General features: G+C 41.3%; 1 protein-coding gene across 2 annotated transcripts in view; it reads right to left on the reverse strand.

The window, feature by feature from the left end:
- The window catches only part of arhgap29a (Rho GTPase activating protein 29a), a 31,610-nt gene that overhangs the window by 1,885 nt on the left and 7,701 nt on the right, over positions 1–22,024 (reverse strand). The window contains exons 3-22 of one of the 2 annotated variants that reach the window (XM_058641875.1): positions 14,523–14,666; positions 11,856–11,952; positions 11,191–11,263; positions 10,657–10,717; positions 10,134–10,280; positions 8,884–8,948; positions 8,689–8,799; positions 8,489–8,569; positions 7,899–8,075; positions 7,377–7,514; positions 7,034–7,224; positions 5,290–5,435; positions 4,723–4,851; positions 3,122–3,220; positions 2,832–2,995; positions 1,799–1,987; positions 1,384–1,521; positions 850–1,085; positions 300–612; positions 97–202 (exon numbers count right to left, since the gene is read on the reverse strand). In XM_058641875.1, coding sequence (XP_058497858.1) covers positions 97–202; positions 300–612; positions 850–1,085; positions 1,384–1,521; positions 1,799–1,987; positions 2,832–2,995; positions 3,122–3,220; positions 4,723–4,851; positions 5,290–5,435; positions 7,034–7,224; positions 7,377–7,514; positions 7,899–8,075; positions 8,489–8,569; positions 8,689–8,799; positions 8,884–8,948; positions 10,134–10,280; positions 10,657–10,717; positions 11,191–11,263; positions 11,856–11,952; positions 14,523–14,666 — 2,805 coding nt within the window. Of the gene's footprint in view, positions 1–96; positions 203–299; positions 613–849; positions 1,086–1,383; positions 1,522–1,798; positions 1,988–2,831; positions 2,996–3,121; positions 3,221–4,722; positions 4,852–5,289; positions 5,436–7,033; positions 7,225–7,376; positions 7,515–7,898; positions 8,076–8,488; positions 8,570–8,688; positions 8,800–8,883; positions 8,949–10,133; positions 10,281–10,656; positions 10,718–11,190; positions 11,264–11,855; positions 11,953–12,817; positions 13,160–14,522; positions 14,667–22,024 lie in introns of those variants that run through there. The other variant, XM_058641883.1, reaches the window with a different exon arrangement.

A 22,024-nucleotide genomic window follows, 5' to 3' on the forward strand; every position in this document is an offset into this window, starting at 1 on the left:
CTGGACTTCAAAGATTGTTATCCAACATCTTGTAAAGCTTTAAAAGGGAAAAAAAGAATGTTCTTTATTTGTAAATAGCTTTGTAACAATACTGACCGGGTTCAAAATCACTTCCACGGAAGCTTGGCGTGGTCTCCTCAACCTCCGCCAGTATGTGGGAAGAAGGAGTAACAGAGGAATGCCTCTTGTACACCTTAGAGGCCTGTTGTCATGGGAAAGCAAATGGAAAAGCACACTGTAAATGCTTTGAATATAACAGCATTACCCGTCATGTCATTTTTAGCATTAAATCCAGTTACCTCCTTGATGTCTCCCAGCGACTTGGAGTGCCTGCTTAGCTGCTCCTTCTCCTGATAGGTGAAGCAGGTTTCAGAGCGGGTGTGTGAATCCACCTCTGTAGGCGAGTTGGCACTTAAGGGACTGAGGGGGGTGTCGAACACCATCTGATAGTGTCTGATCAAGAGTTCCACAGTGAGTGCCTGATATGGGTAATCCACCAGAGAAGAGAGGGAAACTTCAGCATCCCCCTGCCTCGGTTTGATCAGCGTTGGGCCGAAGATGATACCCAGGTTGCTGGCCGTCATTTTATTCTCCTCTGACCGTTCTGTCACCCTGGAGAGGAGATGAAGATTAATGAATGATCAAATTATGGCTCATTACAACCTTAATTTTACAATACAATTTTAAAATAAATCTCTTGCATTTCTTATCCAAACACCACCAAAGCTGAGAGTGAACACACTGGTAACACACTTACTAGATAAGTTTGAAGCCTATGAAGCGACAGGTTGGACAGGCAAATGTTTCTTGCATTTATAAATAGATTAATTATGTGACGGATGTGCTTACCGGTGCAGATGCTCTATTAAGAACTGCAGGGTCCTGTAATGAGCTAGAGGCAGCTGCCTCAGCAGGTCCTTGATCTTGAAGAGGACCCGGTTGAGCTCCACGCTAACCTGGGCCGGGGTCACTGGGCTTGGATTGAGCCGCAACGCCTCCAGTTCTTCCACAATGATACTCTGGCATTCCTTGGCCAAGCCAATGAAGTCGTTGTAAAAGCGGAACAGGATGAGCGGTTCTGGAAGCTGCCGCGGAAATCATAGACGAAAGAAAAGTCATTAAAATAAACGAAAGAGGGAAGTTAATAATAAACAGAAACCCTCAAAATATATAAAAGAGCATGGGGGGGTGAGAAGTGGAAAAGACCGTTGCAGAAAATAAACAAAGACAAATAAACACCACTGCTGGGGTATTGTTCAGCAGTGCTCACTTTTAACTATCACATCCTTATTTGATAACAATCCATGTACATTTGCAATACCTCAGGGATTTCAATAACCCCATATCTGGTATATTTAGGACAATGTTTCATAAATAGCCCACCTGTCTTAGGTAGAGTTTGAGCACATTGCTAATGTCGTGGGGATAAAGATCGGAGAGCTCCACCAGGTCCTTTCCATTTTCAAACGCCTGACACAACTTCTCCACCCGTGATTTGGCACCATTCACACGGTAGATACCCTTCGTGGCACAGAAACAGAACACATTCAACACAAGAAAATTAGATGCAATTTTCTGGCTCACCATGGTGACACAGGGTAAATCACAGTTACTGAATATAAACAAGGTAATCCAAAGATACAATGGCTCTACAGTACCAGTATTTACATAGTAGAATGAAGAATGTGGTTCATAGAGTTACACAATATCACTTCAGTGGAATTATAATTACACCTTAGCTGGGTTTTTTTCAGTAACAAACAATAATCATTTCATCTTTCACGTGGGCTGACAATACCTTAATGTTGAGCGCTCTGTTCTCAATTTCCGAGGTGCACTTCCGTATAATGAAGGGAATGTCGTCCTGGCTGTTCTTAGCTGCCTGCGTGAAGTCGATGCCAAAGAGGTGAAGCCTGCCCTGGAGCTTCTTGTGGCCACACTGGATGGCCAGGGTTTCCAGACACTTCTTGTGGCAGGCCAGCGAACACTGCACAATAGACAATTGATATGTATTTCAGTCACACAAAGAAAAAGAAATTAAACTTCTCAACAGCAGGGCATTAACTGGTATTTTCCCGACTTATCTTGATTGTGTTTCTATAAACTCGAGATAACACCACAAACATGCACTGGGATTTATGGAATCACTATTCCTAATCCTATTTTAATCTCTGTTGGAAGCCATATGCATATGGACACCCTCTTATTAAAGCCATCAAATACAAAATAATAAACTGTTCTTTTTTTAGTGAATTTCCCAACTAGTTGCACACTAGACCAACACCATGGCATGATTCCAACACACTGCAGATTTATATTCTTAAATCAACTTTCTTTATTTATTCAAATGATACAATAAAATCTTTGAAAATCTTTTTTTATTGCAACGCTTTTGTTGTTGCCTTGTTCATTATAAGTCATAAGTATAGAAATAAACTGGATGAAAAATACACATCAGGGGGTGCACAGGGTTGATGGAGGGAACTCCTCAAAGGACAAACAAAAGGTCTTCAGTTTCCATTGCCTGTTCCCCCGACTGAGACCAGTTGGTGGATTTGCTCTCTGGAGAGAGCTTTTGACCAAACTCAACCTTCCCCTTCATTCAAATGTTTCGCTCAGAGAGGTGGGCGCTCTCCTTTGTCTTAGTTTGATTTTTTTTTTTTGCATGTCATGGCTGATAAAGAAGCTGTTGTGCAACATTGGCAGCGTTCATTCTGACTTCTGTGGACTTGCCACATTTAATGACAGGTCTAAACAGAGGATCATGGTTTGGTTGCATTTTTAGTCTATGAATGGTGAAAAAAAAAAGACTAAAAAGAAACCAAGGTTACCTCCTCGCACTCCGCTCCATGAAATACCACCAGGCCGTCACACTCTCGACACTTGGAGGGCGCCCTCAGCTTCCTCAGCTTGTGGGTTTGCGACGCCTTGGACATCTGGGTGTTTCTGAAAGGACCCGGGGAGCTGGCTGTCTCTATTACAATATCACTTAGTCCTGCAGAGTGAGAGTGAGAGCATAACATCCATCATTGTCCTGTTCCAGAACTCAACACACCAAAGCAAAAATATTGGAAATGAAAGGACACATTAAGAGCTAAGTCACAGACAACATCGGCCTCACCATTATCAGAGGGCGAAGGAAGCTCCCTCTCATCCAGGTCATCAGCAGAGGACATAGTGCCAGTGGAAGGAGTTCTGGGTAATCTCCTCTTAAAGTCTCCTGAACAATACGACACAACACACCAGTGAGTCCACATCTTCACATTCGCCTCCAGTCACTTCTCTTCAGTTCCTCTAGTTCTACACTACACTGGGTACTGACACAACTTTCGTCTTGTAGTGCACTTGATGGAAAGGTGTGGTCTATTCCTTGTTGATAACCAAGACCCTCGACCCCCACTACTGTCGGGTTTGTTGGGTAATTCACACATCCATTGTCTCAGTGATGGTTTTCAATAGACCTTAATTTAATACTGTTGTTGTCTTGCTGATGAGCCAGTCATGAGGATCATTAAAAGGGGGATAAACTCCTACACAATTCCCAGCAGTGGGTGGAGGTGAGAGGCATAATACACTTAACTATTTTCAAATATAGCATTGTTGATAACTGATTGGCAATCTAGTAGCCTCCCCCAGCCAAGACCATGAGGCAAAATAAAGAAAATAGGACTTAAGTCAGACCATTATATATTAAATAATGTGAGTATATCAGGCAAATAGTTTGCAGTAGCCCATTTGTGAGTGTCAAATTGTCAGATTCTAATCTTTGGTAGGCCCGCAGGAGCACACCTGATGAGGAACACGTACTAAAACACGTTACGTAAATCGCCACTGTTTTTTTTTTCTTCCTTCAACCACTTGCAGCAGGTTTGATAGATGCTGATTTATGTCTCAAAGCAGGTCTGTACTCACACCGTGACACATGCGCACTGTTGCACAGCAACAGAGGAAACACAAAGAAACGTAACCAAACCCACTATTTATGCCTGTGTACGTTGTAGACTAATACAGTTGCATAATGTTTAACAAAGAGCTACTACTCTCGGTGGTTACTAGGGCCCCGGATTCCCAGAAAACATGCCAACAAAGTTGGATGAACATCAAGTTCATAGCTAAAAAAAAAAAATGTGCAGGCCCCAGAGGGATTTAAGACAGTCAGTGTTGAAGAATGGCCTGCCTGTCGATCATTTGCAAAGCATTGTTGCTTTATCCATGACCTGAGACAGATGCTGCTAATATTTAAGTCTGGTTTTGTATGAGTGGGGAAAACCTGAATTATCAGGTAGTAGACAAAACTTCACAGGATTCATTAAATAAATTAATTGATTGCAAATGTGATAGCATGGCAAAATGTATACAGCAAATCATATGCAAACATATATCAAACATGTTGCTACATAGTTGGAGAGTAGCTGATACCAGGTTGATTTACATGGAACCTATAACACTATAGTGCATGTGGATAAAGGTAATACAATCACTTAATTAGCAATCAAAAATAATCCTACTTTTTGTCCAGGCGTACATCACTTACAATGGTGCAGAGCATTATAAGTTCCAGCAAAACTCAAAATCAAACCAAGTGCTCTACAATACACATTGCTTTATCTTGCCCAGTAATGATAATAATGATAATAATAATAATAATAATAATTGTGTGCATGTAAAATTCAATTTCCAGATGGAAAAAGGTCAGGCCCATGTTGACGATTGTTGCCCTACCTGGGCTTGCAGTGGGTGAGTCCATGGACCGGGACTCGCTGCTCCCTCCAGCACTTTCTGAATCACTGCACATGCCTCCACCCTGGTTGGCAGAAGTCCAGGGACGAAAGGGAGCTTGAACACGAAGGGCTGAAAGAAAACAAAAGGGGAAAAAAAAAAGTGTTCAACTTGAGCAGTGAAAGGCAAATTATTACAATCGCAGTCTTTTTAGAGTGTGAACACAGCGTCAGTTCCTATACTCTCTGGGAACCATGGCTGGTTTCAGTGGGTTACATGTGTGAATGTTCAATAAATGAGCTCAGGAGACACGAGCCCATCAAACATCTGCAGTATTAGCGCAACATTTCCTGAACACACCTGCGAAGTACAACAAAATAAAGGATAAGCTCCACTACCTTTTACTGGGAGGATTCAGAAAGGCTGCACACATTGTTGTTGATGATCAGGTTGATTGAACTACATTTGTTCACCAACTTGTCCAACAACTTTCACAGGTACTTGCTCAAATAGTTTGAGACTCATTATAAAACAGCAGCAGTGGATAATGCCAAATGTAGCCTCACACACCTTGGATGTCTGTGCTGCTGTTGGAGCGTCTCTCTGCGATCTTAGTATGCTGGGCACCGTCCACGTCATCTGCACCCAGGAGGTCAGAGGACGTGTTACTGTTGGATGAGTTGCAGCCACTGAGTGAGCGCTTGTTGAAAGGTAACCTGTGAAGAAAAACAGTGGAATTATAGCAATGGTTTTGTTTCAGGTAAAACTACAGAGCCCCAAAGCTAGTGATGTTTGAGAACCATTTCTATTCTATTCTACATCCTCTAACAGGTTTCTCCATCATTAGACTAGGGCGACAACTAACTACTATTTTCATAACCAATTCATCTTACTTTCTCGATTTATTTATTGGTTATATGGAGCTAAGAAACCAGGAAATACTCACATTTAAGAAGTGTAAAAAAACAAATAACTTTTTTTTTTTTGGATAAATTCATAGGTTATCAAAATACTGCAGTTGGTGATTAATTTAGTAATCACTTATTAATCGATGAATCGCTGCAGCCCCACATTAGACACGAAACTACATGGTAACAAAAGTCCTTTACAGCGGAATGACCAATCTCCTACTGAATGTTTTCAACAATGAAATAAAACCGAAAAAGAGGTACAACTCTTTCAAATCATGAAATCTTAATAAAACAGCAAGTAAATTTGTTACATTCTGTCTTATTTCTCGGCTGCTCATGATATCACGAGATCAGTCCCACTTCACCATCAAAGACAGCAGTTCATTAAGCTTACTATGATTGAGTGGCTCATAAAGGCCTGCAAATGGCTCATGTGTAAGTCGTTGTGAGTAAAAGTGTTCCACTATAAATCACAATGTACAGAATGTAGGTCAGTGGTCTATAGTTATATAGAGTGGTCTATAGAGTGCGAGGTCAGGCTGTGAGGCTGCATGAATGTATGCATGTGTGCGAGTTTCATTTCCTCTTGTCCAATCTGAATTCTTTTGATCAGAGGGATCAGAGTTGGGGGAGAAAACCAAATGAGAACAAAGCACTCTCTTATTTCCATCTATGTGTATGTGTGAGTGTGTGTGTGAGACAGAAAGAGAGAGCAAACACAAACCAATGTTACACCTTTGTACCAAAGTTTTCAAAATAGATGGGTGATTAAAAATGCCCAACTATAAATTGACCAGTTTTTTTTTCCCACTTTTAGTCATGGACAACATGCCTTCATCCTGAAAGCTACTGAAAACGTTCAAAGAGGTTAAGTGAAACTGACAGTAAGCCCACTGCCTCAGCTCCTCTCTCCCGTGACCGCAGTCATTTCCCCAGGAAGCCCCGGCCAGCCCAATTGTTTTTACGGGTTTCCAAAACAAGCTCACTCCATCTCACCACTGACGTCTACCCTATTTACAACCACTTGTTTAAATAAGTGGTTAAATAATTAATAAATATTAACCCACCCTCAGGTTCATGTGATTATGTGACGTGTGAGGAAAGATTTAAGCAGCAAAAAAACTGAAAATGTCTACAAATTAATTACATGACGGTAAAAAAAAAAAAAAAAAAAACTCAGTAACTGTTAATCCCTCTGACAGTTTGTTATCTGTCTGTGATAAAATCTGACAAAGTAAACAAACACTGATAACAGGGGTCTAATGTCTGAGTTAAATAACAGGCACAAAAGAGTAAGTATCAGATTAATTCCAAGGGAGATATTGCGACTTGAACCAAAAGAAGAAACATAAAAAAAGTTAGGATCAGACGAAGCTGACAACCACAATATTTTGATGCCTCACCCTATGTTTGGTGTAACAGGCGAGTCAAATGACAGAGACTCTAGTCGAGGCCCATCCGTAGGTAGATTCCTGACAAAGTCGATGTAGCGCTGGCCAGGTTCGTACAACTTGGCATTTTCACATAAACTCTGATGATTGACAGGCAGGGAGACAACCTGGGCTTGTTGGAGCTGGAACCAGTTGACAGTCACCTAGGAACAAAAAAAAGGTAAACAAACATTATTACTATTGTTATTATCCTGCTCCAACACATTTCAGACACTGTTGTAAAATGCGGTTAGAACAACAAGTGCCTAAGTCTGTTTGGAACATGTTTCTGTGTCTTCACTGAGTCTGAACTTACAGCTTTGAGAGTGAGGTCACACTGTGAAACCATCTCTCGGATCTGAGTGACGATCACACTCTTGGTTTTAGCCAGATCCACTCTCTTCTCTCCGACATCAATCAGACAAGCTTTGCCGTGCTCTCTGGCCTCCTCCGCCTGCCGACCAGAGGGAAGATCAGTGATTACAATTTGCAACGCTCTGATCTGATTCAATGTTGACTGAGCATGTGAGTCGCAGGGTCTAAAGTCAGTGAACCAATGATGCGCATGGTGTCATTTCATGTTCACACAGACCATGGCTCCTTTAAATGCTTGCAAACAAACAGTTGTTATTGCTCTTCGTTACATTTCTGTTTAACATTTCACTTACATAAGCAAACAAAGAGCTCATAACACCTAAAAGAGGCTGGTAATAGTATGGTATTTGAGAAAAATTGAAAAATAAATTAGCAAAACAACATTAAAAAAACAATGACATGTACCACATGTGTACATAATTTGTGCCGAGCCATCAGCCCATCATCTGAGGAGGTGCTGTACCTTCTGCAGGGCCTCCTCCTCCAGCCTCCGCCTCTTTTCTAACTGTTTCGCCGCCGCTGCTCCGCCTCCGACCTGCTCCTCCTCCAGCCGGCTGGTGGAAATCTTGGCCTTCTCATATTCCTCCTGCCGCTGGACCTGCAGCAGTCGGGCCTTTCTCAACGCATTGTCCGCCTCGTGCTGGAGATGTATACATATCAAGTTAATACAAAACAAATGTAAACATATGCCCTCACATACAGCACAACTGCAATGCTGACATTCAGACTACTCATCACTAAATAACCACCTAAATTCAGTCTGCAGTGATAAACAAATTAAGCTTTAAAATCAAATAAAATTATACAGCTTAAAAGTTTTAACAATTTTTAGTAACGTTATGTGGAATAATATGGACTAGCACAAAAAAAGTGGGTCATTTGCATTTTTTTGTTGGATCAATGCTGCTTTTTCAATTCTAGGTGGAACACAACGATTGCTCTGGCATGCTGCGTGACTACATCGTAAAACAAAGCATTTGTATGAATGGAAATGACTCTCGTCAGTGACAGATCTTTTGATTCAGGGTGCCACCTTAGTGGCTGCCGACTCACCATCTTCTTTTGCTCTCTCTGCCACTGATCCTTGACCTCTTTCCGTAGTTTGTCCAGCTCATTCTTTCTGGACAGGAGCGGCTGGAAAGAATCACGCAATCCACCCAACAGAGAGACACACACACGCACTTGTTTCAATCACACAACCCAAGACAAAGTCCCATTTCAGAAATGCAGTAGTGGGTTTCAACGTGGATTACCTGCATGAATTTGTTGCTTTGCAGCACAGCTGCAGTTTGAAGTACCAGCTGGCTGTACTCGATGTCATTTTTGAAAGCGGTCGTGTAGATCTTACGGAATGGCATGAATTCCTTAAATAAAGAAGAAAAAGTTGTAATGCTGGTCCTCAAAGGCTAAAACATGGCAGCAAATTTAAATCAGAAACAACCTCTCACCTGCTGACTTGCAAGCGTCTTGGCGGATTCGGCCATCTTGGCGTAGCTCTTTGCACATTCGATATCTAAACACAGACAACACCAATCTTTACATATAATGGCTTACTACAAACGGCATATTCAGAGCGATCCACCGCTGAGTAAATGGTAATTTTTGTGTGTGTGTGTGTGTGTGTGTGTGTGACTATTTGCATTGCGCTGAAGAAGTTTATTCGATTAACCGCGTCTTTGTAAATCACACAACTGAATGAAAATCATTGAAGCATTTTCTGATAACATCAGTCCTTGAGTGATCAAACAAATCCATGACATGTATCAGTAAATAAAGCATTAACACGAGTGGATGTGTTAAATAAACAAGGTGTCAGTTTACTTGTTAATAAATGCACTGCACGGTTTGACTCAGTGCTCTGTGTCTCTTTGTTGACTGACTGAGTGACGAAGTATCATTAAGCAGTGTACCCAACAAAAGCTCTTACACTGCACATTCAACCTTGAGACTGGATAAGACTCCCATAGCTTCAAGTTCAGTTCAGGTGACTGATTAAAAGAGAAAAATAAACTGGCCTAAACCTTACTAATGCACACATTTGTGCTTTTTGATTTGCACAAGAATTATTTTCAATTTCCCTGTGCTGGAGTTACTGTAAGTTAAAGTTGAAATGGAAGATTTTGCACAATAAAAACATTATGAAATTGATTCCATTTAAAAAAAAAAAAAAAAAAAAACAGTGCTGAAAATGAAATCTGTTTTGCTTATGGTTTCACAACTTGCACATTTGATCAGTGTTGCGCAGAGGGAAGAAGGCAGTTTCACATTCAAACAGGTGCAAAGGTTTCTCTGTCCTCGCCGTAAACCCAAGTTTAACAGTGCGAAACAGAAGCAGCACTGTGTGATGCAACTAATTTGATGCAGTCCAAAATTACAACTACCACACGTGATGTGATTTATTTGACATAATATTCATGGTTTAGTGACAGAAAAGAGCTGTTAGATGTTTTTACAATGTAACTGCACATTTGCCTGTTAAAGACCCTAAATATACATAACGCGTACATGAGAACATCTCGTAAAGATATCCTCACCTGCCACACACACACAATCATGCAATTAAGTGCTTAAGTTAAGTACATGATCTACAACGCTAACACATGACAGCTGACTTTTGTACTTTAGTATGATAAGTGTTACTTTGCCTGCATGTCAGATATACTCTTGTATTGACGCCTCCTCTTGAGCCCTAACTCACCCACGTTGAGACGCTTTTCCACCCATGCCAGCAGCTCTTTGGTGTACTTGGACCACGCCTTGGCGTAGAGCAGCGCTGACTCCACCCCGCTGTCGCGCTGCTGCAGTGTGTTGTCCACGTCTTCGACCCGGACCGACAGACATGGCCCTTTGACAACCAAGGGAGAATTAAAAAAAGATGAGCATGCAAATGCTGGGCAATGACCACCACTTGAAGGTAAGTAATCTTGACAGAAGACTGACTACTGGATGCATTTATACTTAGTTAAGGAGTATAATCATCACAACTTGAAAGGTAGTCGTATCCCCAGATAACTCTACAGGCACTGCTCCGAGTACAGCAGAGGTAGTGACACAGCAAAAACAAAGCTATAACCCTCAATGATAAAGCAGAAACTGTAGCAAGCAGCTCAACTCCAGACTGCCTTTTTCTCCCCAACAAATTAGAAGGATTAGTTACCCCACACACTAGCACAGAGCGACGCCAGAGTACAGTAGCTGTGTGTCACAGAGATCGGTCTTACCTGGCGGATCATCTTTCTCGGGACCGGATCCTCCAGATTCCACCGAGAGGTTCTCAAAAGACTGGAAAACGAACAGATGAAAACAAAAATGTACCGAATGAGGCGGATTAATTTCCTACTCAAAGCACAATAGGTTTTTGAAAACATTCTTAAAACGAGGCTTATCAGAATCTGGACTTCCTCCTCTGAGCACTTACAAAACTGACTGCTGGAAAACAACAATACCTAGAAATAATTCATCATTTGCAGAGATCATTTCGGGAACATGCGTCAACTTGCAAAAGCACTCGCTTAACCCTGGACCCTTGAATGCTGCTGGTTAATTTTTTGTATGTTTTGCTTCTCGATTCAGGGGCAGTCGGTCACATCCTGACATTAACAGGAAGGTGAAAAAAATTTAAGATAAAGGTGAGATTAAAAAAGAATGAGAGACTTTTGGTTTAAACATCAACTACAGCAAAGGAACAGGTTGAGACAGTGATGATTGATTGCTACGGATGCAACAGCAGAATATAAATACTGAACTTTCCTTACCCTGCTTCTTTTAGTCAGGGGGAGCCCCAACACTGATCCATTCTCTACATCTCCCATAAGGAAGTCAGACACGCTGAAGAAAACAGAAACATAAACCAATAAAACAGGTGCAAGAGAAGATTGTTTAAATCATAAACTCTAATTATCACGTTACTAAAGGGATACAAGACCCTGTAGTTCATATGGATATGCAAAGTCCATATAGACTTCAAAAACACCAGACACAGTTCCTATAGTGCAACTCATTTGTATCAGAAAACTCAAAAAGCCAACTTGCAGTTAATAACGAAACACCTTTAAGTCGACTAGTGCAGTACCCATTCAATATCTGACTGTTTTTATTTTTAACAACATCTAATTTCTTATATAAATATGACAAAGTCTGCACTGCACACACTGGTGCACTTAGTAAATCACCTGCCAAGTTTGAAGCCCGTCAAGCAGGAGTCAGACAGAGATGTTCAGTTGAATATTTTTTTATCATATGCAGTAGCTCTGGAGGTATTTACCATATTTATTCATTTCATTATTTAGATGAGTTTTCGATTAATTATGTGCTCTTCGAATTAGCAGGGAAAACAAAACTGGTCCTTGATTGAGAATAATGACAAATAATGGAGTAAGGTGGAGACAATCAATGGGAATTATAGTGATGACATACTTACACATTGCCAAAGGTGAATGCCAATGTGTCGATAGCGGTGTAGATCTCTCTGAAAAGCTCCTGTTTGTTCTCTTCGTTCACCTCCTTAAAGTTCACCCCTGTCAAAGAGTGATGAAGCAGGATAGAGTCAAACTTTGAGCGCAAACTAAGACCCAGTGCACTAAAAACATCCTGTGATTGAGGCACAAGTCCCATGGCATGATTCATCATCCTGTGCATGACGTCAAGTGTGAGTCAATGAAAGTCTCTACTGACTCATGCTTTATTCCTTAAATCACAATTGCCATCAGAGGAACTGCTCACTTCATATCTCAAAATTGCAGGCATTTTAAAAATGAAAAGTCCCTCAGAGGCATCCAAAAACAACCACGTACATTAAATCACAAAAGATAAGCAAAGACTGCAAGTGTGTATGTTTGGCTGTAATCTGGAAAAGCAGTAGTTTCCTGCTGTAGGGTCTAAACACAGTGATGACAGAGGACAGAGTGGGGGGGAAAACACCACTGTAAATACAGTTGTAATCAGACTTCACAGTAAACTTCCTGTCATGATGGAGCAGAGAGAAAATAAAGAGACAAATGGTCCAAAAATGAGACCAAACACTATATATAAAATCAGTGATGTCGCTCTACCACTTCTGCCTCTGTGATTTCCTCTGCCTTCTGTTGTTCTTTAAAACAAAACAAAAAAAGCCAAAAAAACAACCATTTAAAGGACAAACTTTGAGCTGGAAGGAGTTCAAATGTTGCTAATCTTGAAGGGGGTTTCAAATCTGAAATGAAGAGTGGCTCAAACCGTCTTCACTTTCAGTCCTACACGCCAGGCTTTTCAATATACCTACTACAAAACTCAAAATCTGACACACCCACCAGCACCAGGCAAGTACAAAGATGCTTCATTGGTCGATGAAACACTTTCTTTAAGAAGGACATTATACAAAACACCAAACTCCCAAATACCCACCTTAAAACCAAGCTTTTTTTCCTCTTTTGTATCATGACTCGTAATTACCACTCCGGACTGTGGTGGAAACTTTCTGTCCAAACATCTTGCAAACACAATTAAAAAGTGATTTATCTTCAGTGGCAATCAAAAGATGGTGGCAAAAAGTGTATCCATCCATAAAAAGGAAAAACTGACAAAGAAATGAATCGGTTTCAAAAATCCTTCTGTGACCCAAGCACACAGGATTATCGGCGGGGTTCAAAAAATATATATTTTAAGGGTTCAAAGTCCATGGGGCCCTCTTATCCTCTCATCAACCCCAGAGCAGCTACTGCAGCCACCGCCATTTAAAGCGCGCAATTCTCTTGTGCTGTTACATCTCCTCTCCTGTCCAAACCCCTACCCCCAACAGGACATCCTGAGGCTTGCTGGAATACAATGCCAGTACTTGCTCAGGCCCCAACCAGTGGTCCAAACATGGAAGTTACATCATCGGGGAAAAATGGTATTGTTTCGATGGAAAAGCACAATACTCGTGATACACTTGTCAGCTGTACAGCACTACGCTGGTCTAGGTCCAGGTCTACGAGGGACTTTCATTCCAACAAAGAGTAAAACGAAGACGTGGCGAGGTACGCGACTGGTACTGAAGCAACACAGGATGTAGAAAGTAGAACAACTGTTTGATGTTGTGTTGACACTATGTTAAAGCACGATTAAACACAAACACAGAGAATGCAAATGCGACTACAAAAGTGTCCTCTCATCCATGCAGACCATACATTTTCTATCTATTTCCTGTAAAAGGAAAAAAAGTCAGAACAAAATAACTTGATCACATGATGTTAATAATAAATGTGTGACATCCAAAACTGATAACAATGTATTGCTGTGTGGGGGTCAAGATGTGACCAATTCTGGCCACCTAGTGGCATAGAGGTAATACAGCATGCTTCCTTGTATATAATTCTGCAAGAAAACATAATCAGGGCTACTGTAAAGGCTAAACCTGTATCACAAACAGTGGTTAGTAGTTTTAGAGCAATTACTAGATTTAAAAAACTAAAATAAAATTCAGTACTTATTTTATCTTTACTCTTTCACTAACCATTAAGTCATTTCTGCTGCTATTGACATTGCAGTCACAACTCAGACTGTGCTCCTTTCCCTATGTCACCGGTCCATATTACATAAAAGCTTCGCAAAAAGCTATGCAGCTCCTCAGTACTTCTCTTTGCGATGCAAATTCGAGACGAGGTATACTCTGGAGATTCTTGTGTGGCGGCCAAGTTAAGAATTGACCTGCATGCCAGATCATAATCTCAGTGAATGAGAGATTGTAAAAGGATTCCTCAGTGTAGTCCCCTCAGGACTGGCAGACAAAGCACAAAGGACACCCGCTTCTCTCTGCCTCTTAAATCAGGAATAATCCGACTCCCAAATTTTATTTTCTTACTTTCTGTATGGGGTCTGAAAAAACCTGCATTGCTTTGAGGCTATACATTCCCTGGAAAGCTCATTTGAAGACTTGGAGGAAAGTGTGAGAGCGAGGGCACAGTTACGGTGACTGTCCAGGGAAGAAGACTGTCAAGGGAGAAGTGGGGGGGGGGATTAGATAAGCAGAGACAGAAAACAGACCAAAGGAAGAGTGGAGGAGTAGCTGGTATGTTTTGCAGGAAAACTGTGAGTTATGCGTGTTTGTGCATAAGGGAGAGCAGCTCACCTTTGACAGTGGTGATGACGGTTCCAGCTGTACTGAGGATGTCCACCGAGTTGAGGCTCTGGTGTTTGCTGATTATGGCCTTCAAGACTCGCAGCAGCTCCCCAAGTCGCTCATGCACGGCATGATGGAGGCAGTCCTGGTGCTCTGGAATGTAAATATAGATTTTTTTTTTGACGCCACCTTCGTATACTCAGACATAAAATCATCATCATTAAAGTTACATTCTTGTAACTATAGCAGTAGACCTGGATTGCTAAGTTAATGCATCATTTAAGCAATTCTATATATTAAAAAGCTGTTTTCCCTGTGTTTGTGTGTGGGTTTTCTCTTGGTTCTCCAATGTCTACCACCCTCTAAATTGTCCTTAAGTATGAGTCTGTGAGTTGGCTGTTCGTCTCCATATGTTGGTGCTGTGATGGACTGGCTGGCGACACGTCCAGGTTGTACCGGGCCATTCACCCTATGTCAGCTGAGCTTGGCACCAGCAGCCCTGATATATTAAAATGCTGATAGCTGAAAAGGTAATTCCTATATCAAATAAAAGGTTTTGACCATGGGTATTATTTATAACCTGAATAAACAAATAGACTAGACTTAAACACTAAATAAATCAACAATTCAAAACTGCAATATTCAGAGTAATTCAAAGAACACCTTTTAGAGATGGAAGTTTCAGATCATCATGTCACGCGGGGAATATGGAAGTAATGTATTGTCAACCCTTGTGAAAACATACTCAACATTATGTAAGCAAAGCTTAACGGCAAGGTCAACACTGTCTGCAGTGTTTCCAGCTGGATGTCATTACATACTCTTTGTTTTAAAACATGTCACTATCAAGCTTCAAGAGCGCATTGACAGCTACTACATGATCCATTAGCCTTGTTAACCTTTAACCGATATGACGATAAGAGATCAGTGTTGTTCCGGTGTTGCTCTGTCACAATGATGGCAAATCAATGCACAACGAAGCAACTTTACATTGTAGAACATGCAACGCAGGTGTGGAGAAAAAAAAAAAAAGAAAAAAAAAAAGCTTTTCAAGGTACAACTTTGATCAGACAACGATTAAAAATTCATCATATGCTATAAATCCTGGGCAGATAGATAGCATAGATTCCAGCTTTTTTAAATAATCTCCCTTCTTTAAATGAATGATGCAGCCGCACTGGCAACAGGATTACTACATGACATTCCAGCTTTGTTTGAAATGGTGAACGCTGCAGCCATGTCAGGGTACAGCCATCCATTCACAGCAGCTCTAGTCAACACTGTAGTCACATCTTACTCATAACTCGTTTGTACACTTTCTCTAATTAACTTTCAACTAATTAGTTAACCAAAGAGAGTATGGTATATCAGGGATGTGGTTCTGTTTAAAAGGACACAATGCACCATGCAGAAAATTTACTTCTAAATAATTTGCTTTAGTGGCTGAGGCATGAGAAAATATAAAGTAAATGGGTACATGGCCTGCGTCAAAGGCGTTTTCACTACTTAATGACAGTTGTTTGGTGCGTGTTGGGTAGTTAAGACTTGCAGACGTAATTGCAATTATGACTAAATGTTCCAGGCCATAGAGTGCAATCACAACAAACAGGTTGTTCTCATTTTGCAGTTTCAATGTTACACATGTTGTGACGTCAATAAAAAAATGAATTTGAATTAAACTGATTTCTTTCTTTTTTTGTTCAAATCTTCCCTTTAGTAAAGTCATAAAAAAACACAATTCACACAAACATGCACACACACACAAACAAACACACATATACAGCATTAATAGAGGCAGTCACAGCCACATTTTGTGCTGACCATCACCGTTGGATTACCTCTTCATGGAAAAGGGGATCAGAAAGACTTTAGCTGTCTCCCATTTTTTCCTTTATTCATCAGCCCTCTTTTTGGAGTCGGACAAATAGTGCCGCCAGAGGGACTGATAATGCTGGGTCTGTGTGGCTGCTGTGACAATGCTAGCTGAGGCCCGACACAGAGAATCATGCAACTGACCAGCATGTGACAGGTTCACACTGACCAAACAGGTCACAACATCAATAGATAATCAAAGAGGAGGCATTAAGTGTTAAAAAGGGACTCAATATTAAGCCCAATCCAACTGTGATTGTGACTGTGCAATTTATGTGTTTTATGTATACACATGTTTCAAGTTTTCAGACTGTTTATCACTTCATGAATGAGACACAGCAGTGAAATTGTGCAAATGACCAAACAAGCTGCTGCTTTACTGACAACTTCTCATCAAAAATGGGTCACTTTACACAAACCCAAAAGACCTCGAGTGATTGGGATAAAGTGCAATATCTATAGGAAATAACCCAACAAGGAGGTCAAGAGATAATTCCAGATTAACAACAAGCACTTGACACAAACCAATCAACTCAGCAAACAGATTGACGACACACTTAAAAATGTTTAAGCTTACAGGACAACACAAAGCAATACAACCAAATGAACTTATTTGACCTTGATGGGAACCGGTTCTACTAGGTTCACATCAAGTACTTCGCTCAAGTAGCTGTAGCTCCTAATCACCATTTTAATGATTCGGTGGCCAATGTCGCACAGTGGTTTTCTGAGCACCACTGTCTGCATTCTGACAACACAATGGGGACATGGCATTAGAATACTCTTGAACCAGATTTGTTCTGATTCACAAGGGCATCAAAATTAAAGAATATGATTGGATGGAGATGGACACAGCAATGCGAAGGGATGGAGTTTTCATTCAAGCCATATCTTGCTTGCTACTTCATGCAGACAACTACATCCATGACATTATAATATTTTAAATGCTGCTTAATATGTTTCTCCTATCTAATAAATGTATTAATGTTCATTACATGTTTTGCTAAGTTACAAATTACACCTGTAGTAACTGTGTTTTATTCTAATCTTGCTTTCAGAAACACTGTTGTAATGTGGACAAGAAACTAAGTGGCATATTAAGATAAATGTTATTATATGCATGTGTTTAACAGAAGAGGACAAAGGGGATAGGGCAAGGTGGAGGCAGATGATCCGCTATAGCGACCCCTAAAGGGAGAGGCTGCAAGAAGAAGGAGAAAATATGCATTGCACGTGTAAAATAAAGTAGTAAATGAACATAGGACAAGCACAATTTCCAGACCATTCCACCACGACTTGAATTACTCATTGCCAACATCTCCACAGGACCTGGAGAGTCCTATCCTTCTCCATAGCAACCATCTACATCCATCTTCATCAGATGTCATGTGCAGCTCTTTCCAGTACAGAGAACATGTTGGTGTTTTGATGATGAAAGCCTCGCTTCCCTTTGTATCAGCTGCCCAAGTACCCGCAAGGGAGGAAAAGGATCCAGGGTGTGCTACGGGCACAACCACACATCAACTGAAGACTCTATATTTAAGTCTATGAAAACAATTTACATGGGTGTGGAAAGACGTTCATTACCTTTGATGGTTGCCTAAATTACTTTTTGTTTTACTAAACAGACAAAGTCTTTTTATGCAATGTGTATCTTTTTACTGTTCACCGAGTACAGTCTTCACAAAACGCTCACTTGGGCACCCTCAAACCACAATGATTTTATAAGGGTCAACGTTTACAACAAGTTGCTCACCCCTTAAGCTTTTAATTGGTTCTGGTCAGTTTAGATCCCATTTATGGGCATTATATGTTGAATGCCAAAATGCATACAATAGCCTAAATCATTCGCACACAGGCTGTACGCCCCCATTCAGTGACCAAGTAACTAAATCCTACGTCCTGGATACACCAAGCCTTCACATGCTAGAGGTTTATTAAGGACAAGCCCAAACCTTGAATGCCCATGACTCAAGGCAGAGGGTCCTACTTTGCAAAGCTCCATAGGCCTCACTCTTCAATGGTGGCTGTGTGCCCTATTGGACCGTCCCAAATGGAGGCTAATTAGCAAGACATTATGATTGCATCCACCGGCCCAGCAGGACACAAGATAATGTACAGAGACTGATTATTTAACCCCTCAACTGCCATTCAGGGCAAGAGACAAAGGGAAGAAGAATTGTTCCCACCAGGGAAAGGTGGTTAAGGGAACATCCAAGTAGAGCATTTTGTTTCAATTTCATCATTTTTAAGGCAGTAGAGCTTGGAGAGGTCTCTCATGTGTAAAAAAAAAATGCAATGATAGAGGTTTTGGGCGGAATCTAAAAACATAAAAACTTGCAAGTTGCTTATAACAGAGGGATCCTCTCCATTATAATTGAGGACTTGTTTGACTGCCGGGAACTCACCGTTGTCCCTGGGGCCACTAGCAAACAGAGGGACTGGTCGCCTCATGGGCCTGCCACATGAGGCATTTATGGAACAATAAATCACAGCGGCAGCTTTTCACTTTTCTCGGGAAAGGATTGGAGAGTGTGTGTGTGTCTTTGTCCATGTGAGATAGCAAGAGGTGGGAGAATAGTAAGGAGTGACAGGGGAGGAGGAAGGGGGTTGTGTGTGATTTGGGGTAGTACGCTCCCTTGGGATTTGTCCCAAATTTACCCCTGCACCCCACATCCCTGCTTCAGCGCAGGGTATGAGAGAGAGAGAGACATTCCTGGGTATAATAAGCCCTGGTGAATGAAGGCTACAGGGGGATCAGACTCTGATCCTGATGAGAAGGAGGCCGCAGATCAGGAGCTGCTCAGAGGCTGCCAGCAACACATTGCCAGGTTTTTACTTCATTAGCGTCATGGAAACCCAACATTCCAGCCTCTTGTTTGGGAGCGGGGATGGGAGTTGAAGGGGTGAGGGGTGGAGGGGGATCCATAATGAAAACATTGTCAGATCATTCACCAGTGAGATGACACATCAATACCAAAGCATTCTGATGCTGCTCTGGAGCAGAGCCTCCCTAACATCAACATGTCACAGACCTACAAACGTGCAGATATAAGGCTACAGAGCATCATACGATAACACTTGTGGAGACTACTAAACAAAGGATAATCTGTGCTTTATGTTTGAGGTCTTTGCATTTGCTCTTAAAACTTTTTTTTAAAATTGACTTACTACAAAAAACAAGGTATTTGTGAGACAAACAAGCTCAGGCGGTTTCAATTGGGTTTAGCCTAACAAGAATAAAACAAAAAAAGATGCTGATGTTTTTCCTAATGTGCAACATTAGTACTAACATAAAAGTACTAATTTTCCATATTTAGCTGAACTCTCTGAGGCTCAAAACTTCCACATATGTCTGACACAATATGACATGGCAACATTCTTTTTGTGACCCTAGCTATGCTCAGTCATGCATTGCAAATCATGGGAGCAATGTATTATATATGCTTCAAAAAATTTGAGAGAATGGAGGGGTGCTTATTGCCACAAGGCAAGTGTGAATCACTAAACATGTCACAACTGGGTCTGCAGAGGTCCGATCAAACTGAAGCAGCCCACCACAGAGGAGGCTAAATAGGATGTTGGACAGGGTAACCATGACTAATGTCAATCAAAATCTCTCCATGTGTCCTTTAGAGTCAGGTCACAGCTGGACATTCCAGCTACTCAGCCAAAAAATAACCAACCAGGACTTTGCAGTTGTTTCAAAGAAAATGTGTATTCATCAAAAGCAAGTAAGGCTAGGTTTCAAGGGGTTCCTTTGAGACTTCAGAAGACGAGCGACTAAATCTGGGTCTAATGATCAATCACTGTGTGACTCATAACCCTTGTTTTGTTCAGATGAAGTCTTCCTCAATTGGCCAAGGTGAAATGCCACATTCTTTCACATTTTCGTCTCGCTAGTATGAGATCTAAAAGGTAAAAATTACCCTTTCATTTCAAGTCAAAATTTAAACTATTTGCTCTATAATAAGAGGGTCATGCAAAATGGGCCCACTTAACCTTTAACACTTGGGCAGGGTCATTGCAATGGGTGGCCCCCACCCACCCCTTGATATCTCCCTTCTCAACATACTTCCTGTGGTCAGTGGCCCTGGTCCACCTCTGTCGACAGACCACCGGTGGTCCACACTATGGATTAACAGATTACATGCAGCTGGAAAAAGGCAGGGGAACTTTGCCTTCCAAGACTTCTGTGCTCATACCGAGGCATTCCCTGTTGATTCACCTTTGAAGCTCTTTTTCCCATGACTGCGCACACAAAGACCTGCCATTTAAAAAAAGCCCTGGGCAAGACACACAGCACCTTCCACCAAGGTGGGGGGGCTTTTATGTTCCCACTCTGCAGGCTATGGCCTTTGTCGGGCTTGTTAGCCGTTAGCTCAGGAAACCAAAAGCCAATGAAAAATTATGCTTGATGAAGGCTTAAAAGAATAAAGGTCTGATATAAGTCTGTCTCATAGAGAGGATTTTATTCATAACCACATATTCCAAACTTTAATCATAAACTTATCTCATGCTGACCAGTTGGTTTTTATAAAAAGTTTTTAAAAGTTCAATTACTCTTAAATCCTTGGTCAAAATTTCCCAACAGGTACACAGACAGGTTTATTGCTGATATTTATTTCCGTAATCATTTGCATATAAATCAAATATCCAGTGTGGAATTAAGAATGTTTACCCTCTCTTGGTTTCTCACAGTGAGGAAAGACAGACATCTCCAGATATCCACACAGACCACCACCACCATCTCTGCAGCCACAGCCTGCTGTTGATGCAAAGCTCCGAAGGCTGGCATTCCAGCTATGCTTTCTTTAAGAGAAACTGCAAATCCTCCCACAGTGCAACCTCCAGTTGGCTTCCAAACATGTCAGTATTCGACTGAAGAGAATGTAGACACTCATCAAGCTGTGTAATGTAGGCACAAGAAACATCAGCCGGCCGAGGAGGTGGGAGATCTGTCCACCAAGCACCAAGATGGGCCCCTTTACTACACCTGTCAAGGGGCAGAACTAGGATTGCAGGGAGCTGCGGTTGGAGAGCAAACACTGCAGTGAGAACAAGAGGACACTGTTCAGCTTTACATGCATCCTAATCCTCAGAAAATGGGCTTTTCTTGAAAGCTTGTAAGAAAAAAGACCTTAAAAACACAACTATTCAAACTATAACTGTCTAGCAATTGAAATGACCCAAAGACAACGAGTAGAAAACCTTTTTCTAATTCCAAGCATGTATGTATTTAAGTTACCTTGAGGGCTTGAGGATAATTTCTTGTTTTAACATCATACAAATGCAAAAGCTGCAGATAAAACATCTCAAGAGCTCCAGACCATGGAGGCAATGCTATAACAAACATTGTAATGCCAACGCTCCTTGTGTATCAATGGGCCCCAGTTATGAAAGATTTAAAGGCCCTTGATTTATGTGTTAACTGGTGAGATGAAAAATCATAGTGTTCAAGAAAGTTATCTCCGGTTTTTAGAAGAAAACCAGAGATTAAGGCATTTGCCACAATATTTGTCAGCTTCAGTCCCACCTCAGTAGCTCCACTTTTCTTTTATGCCCGTTCTACACCCCAATGGGACCTCATTTGAGTCGCAGGACCCCAGCTGATCCAGGCCGTGCTTCACGCTCAGTCT

This window comes from Solea solea, chromosome 1, assembly GCF_958295425.1.
Source record: "Solea solea chromosome 1, fSolSol10.1, whole genome shotgun sequence".
NCBI classification, from domain to species: Eukaryota; Metazoa; Chordata; class Actinopteri; order Pleuronectiformes; family Soleidae; genus Solea; species Solea solea.